We start from the raw sequence: 3,892 nt of genomic DNA on the forward strand, positions 1-3,892 counted from the left end.
GCTGCTCCTCCTTTGTGTGTCTGGCTTCAGGAGGCAGGGCCTTGTCTCTCCTGCACTCTGTCTCCTCTCAATAAGCAGCCGTTGACTAAAGAGCTGCAGGGATGTTCTCTAGTCTGTTTCCTGCTCGGGAGTGTGAACAGGGCGTAAAGGCACCCACCAGCCTCTGCCTCGCTGCCACTGGCAGCTCCAGGAAACGAGAAGGAAGCAGCCTCGGGGGGTGTCGCCCACAGCTCACCTGGCTCCCACCCAGGCTGTGGGAGCCCCCAGGCCTGCGCCTGCCATCCAGGCTTGGACCCTCCCTTGCCCACTCGCCCGAGGGTTCCCACAGCGTCACTGAACCCCACCCGCTGGCCTTCCCAGAGCAAAGGAGCGGTACCTGCTGACCTCACAGACTCTGTGGGCATGGCGGGAGGCAGCTTACAGGGACATGGCTGGCAGAGAGAAGCTGCTCAATAAACGATGGTGGAAGTTCCGAGGGCTTAGCAGCAGATGGGACTTAATTGCTGACATTGCCTGCTGAAATCCCGCCCATTCTCCCAGGCTCAGCTGTAAAAAGTAACAGTATCACTTACCCTTTATTGAGAACTCACTATGTGCCCGGTACCTTGTAAGTGAGAGCTAAATAAATATAACATCTCATTTTATCCTTGCATTCATCCTATAAAGTGGGGATTTATTATTCCCGTTTTATAGATGAGGGAACTGAGGCTTAGAGTAGTTGTGTGACTTGCCCGCAGTGATGCAGCCAGCCCTGTGCTATTAAGCCTCTGATGACATCGCTCAAGCTCCCTTGGTGTGTGTGTGTGTGTGCGTGTGTGTGTGTGTGTGTGTGTGTGTGTGTGTGTGTGTGTGAAGTATCCATTTCTTGAAGGCTGAGATCACAGTCACTCATTTCTCCCCAGGGTCAGGCCCGGTTCCCGGCACACTGCAGGTGCTGCCCCTGTGTGTGCCAGGTCAACGAGGGGCCGAGGGCCCCTGGGGTTCTTCTGCTTGGCTCCATCTCTGGGAAGGACAGGTGAAGAAAATAGAGCAAAAGAAAGAAAACCGAGCAGCTGATCTCCAGAGACATAAGTCAGCTGCAACAGAAAGGCCTGGGGATGTTCACGTAGGAGAGTGTGTGGCAGGACCTGGTAGAGCCAGGAAAGCCACAGGGCACAGTGCGGGTGGGCGTGCGGACCGCCCAGAGGCAGGAGTGGCGGGTGGCTGTGGGAGGCGCCTCCTGGCCTGTGGCACTGCAGCTGAGCTGGGCTTCTCTGTCTCCCCAGGTCAACTCTCCACCTGCTCTCCATTCCTGCAGGAGAGAAGGAGAGGAGAGAGCCATGCTGGGGTCCTGATCCCCATGTGTTGGGCCAGGACTGTAGCAACTCTGTGGTAAGTAGCCCAGGATTCTGCCCTCTCCTGGGTGGTTTGTCTACACCCCACCTTGCCTTTTGAAGAGTTCCATGAAGTCTCCTTTTTAGACCCTCTCCAAAGTACCCTCATTTGAATGTACCCTCTGCTCCTGCAGGGTCCCTGACCGGACCCTGACTGAGGAGCTGGGACGCCCTGTAGGTGCTCTTTGGGCCACTCCTGAGGTCAGGGTCTATGCTACTCATTTTTGCACCCCCACCTTTGGCAAAGCGCTTGGGACAGGATTCTAACATCTATTGAGCACTTATGTGCCTGGCATAGCTACCTGTATTAACTCGAATCATCCTCACAACGCCCCATGATTATCACCCTGTTTTATAGTTGAGGAAGCTAAGACCGGGAGAGGTTGCGTAACTGGCCGAGGTCACATGTCTTGTTGGCATGAGCAGATTTGGGATTCTAGCCCAGGCAGTGCGACCCCCGAGCCAACAGAATGGCACTCGGCCCTGCTCCTGGGTTGCCTTTCGGTTGCCTTGTGGCTTTAGGGTGGTGTCTATCGGCCCTGGGAACCAGAAGAACCCATTTCTTTTCCCCCTCAGAAGCTCAGGTAGAATGGGCAGAAGGTAGAATGTATGGCAACTATGGCAACCAGATCACCTGGTCACACAAACTGGTGAGCCCTGGGGGCAAAGGTTCTGCTGCCGGCAGAGAGAAAGGTGTGGCTGGCATGGGACAGTGTTTGAGGTACCAGATCCACTGGGAGGACCTGGAAGAGTACCAGGTGGGTAGACCAGGCTGAGACTCTGGGCAGCGGTGGGAGCTTCCTAAGGCAGGTGGGGCGAGCGGGGAGACTCTTACCTGAAGCTCTAGACCAGTGGCTCTCAACCTTCTGGCCCTTTAAATACAGTTCCTCATGTTGGGACCCAACCATAAAATTATTTTCGTTGCTACTTCATCACTGTCATGTTGCTACTGTGATGAATCGTAATGTAAATATCTGATATGCAGGATGGTCTTAGGCAACCCCTGTGAAAGGGTCGTTCGACCGCCAAAGGGGTCGCGACCCACAGGTTGAGAACCGCTGATCTAGACTCTCTACCAGTCAGATAGTGGTGGCCCTGGCCTTTGCTGATGTCCGGTCCAGTCCTCCCAGGCCTCCTCCCCACCCGTCCCCTGCTCCACAGCCCGGTTTCTGTCTTGTCTCTGATTCTCTCTCCAGGTCTGAGCCCATACACTCCTTCCCGAGACCATGAGAGACAGGGGAGGGGCAGGGCACTGTTTCCTCCTCGGGTACCCCCTCAGGCATTCACTGCGGAAGGCCAGGTGCCTCCATTTCTGGCTGTTCCACCCCGGCCCCCGAAGCTCCCCACTCCTGGGGAGGCCAGACAGAGTGGGCAGATCACCTCTCTGTGGTTTGTTGTAGGCGCTGACCTTCCTGACCAGAAATGAGATCCTGTGGTGAGTAGAGCCCCTCCCGCCCGTCCCCCACCCCCTGGGCTGCGATCTTGCCCTGGCCCCTGCAGGTGATCCCTGCTCAGAGCCCTAAGCTCACGCGGTGGTAAGAGGGAAGGATGAGCCTGCCCAGAGCAGGCAGAGACGGACCAGCCCCAGGGTGGGGTCGTGATCCCCAGGCCTGGCGAGATGAGTGGAATGTCAGGCTTCAGGCTGCCGGGGGACCCAAGGCAGGGCTTCCTCAAGGAATCACAGAGGTGGGCAGGCCCTCCCTGGGATGATGAAGACAAGGGTTCCTGGATGAACCGTAATTCGTTCAGGAAACAGGTCTGAAGCCCGTTTGGACCCGTCACTGGCTGGGTAACCTTGATGCACTAACTGCATCTCTCTTAGCACCCATGCCCTCCCCAAGCCTCCCTTCTGTGCCTGGTGTGCGGCAGACACCGTGCCGGCCCTGGAGTGCAATGGTGACCATTGGTCCCTGCTCTCACAGGTTTCTGTCCAAAGCTATCCATCACCATGTCCCCTCATAGGATTGCAGAGGGATGGAAGGCATGAGGGAGGGGTGAGTGCACAGCCCAAACCAGGTGCTCAGCGAACACTTGGTAGACGGATACATGAGCTCACTAAGGCATGAGGCAGGGCTGGAGGGAGGAGACCACTGTGAGACCCTCAGGCCTGGGCCCTCTCCCCTCCCTGTCTCTGCATGGACTCGCGCTTCCCACCATGATGCCCGGCCTGAGAGCCACACTTCCCACCTCGAGTCCCAGGCAGGCGACGCCTTTGCCACAAGCATGAGCCTCCCCAGGCACTGAGCGTGGCCAGGACACGGGGAGCCATGGAGACCAGGGCCAATCACGGGGCTATATTATTTTCCTTTGAAAATTAAAATTCACTCACTTTTTTAAATATAGAAAAAAATATGACAAAACTCCACATGACTCACATCCTACTACCCCTACTGAGCTTTCTAAAAAGTAACTCTTGAGCAAAAATAAAATCTAATTTTAAAATGTAACTTGTGAGCATGGCTAGAAAATTTGATAGCATAGAAAGCTCTACATAAAAAAGTAAATGCCCCCCCCCCCCC

At 55.7% G+C, this 3,892-nt stretch overlaps 1 protein-coding gene across 1 annotated transcript in view; it reads left to right on the plus strand.

Moving 5' to 3' along the window:
* Positions 1-2,031: 2,031 nt before the first annotated feature.
* Positions 2,032-3,892, plus strand: part of CIB4 (calcium and integrin binding family member 4) — a 37,309-nt gene continuing 35,448 nt past the window's right edge. Inside the window, exons 1-2 of the mRNA XM_015566445.1 lie at positions 2,032-2,131; positions 2,774-2,808. Coding sequence (XP_015421931.1) covers positions 2,078-2,131; positions 2,774-2,808 — 89 coding nt within the window. The 5' untranslated portion in view covers positions 2,032-2,077. The remainder of the gene's footprint in view (positions 2,132-2,773; positions 2,809-3,892) is intronic.

Source organism: Myotis davidii, unplaced genomic scaffold (genome assembly GCF_000327345.1).
Source record: "Myotis davidii unplaced genomic scaffold, ASM32734v1 scaffold238, whole genome shotgun sequence".
Classification (NCBI taxonomy): Eukaryota; Metazoa; Chordata; class Mammalia; order Chiroptera; family Vespertilionidae; genus Myotis; species Myotis davidii.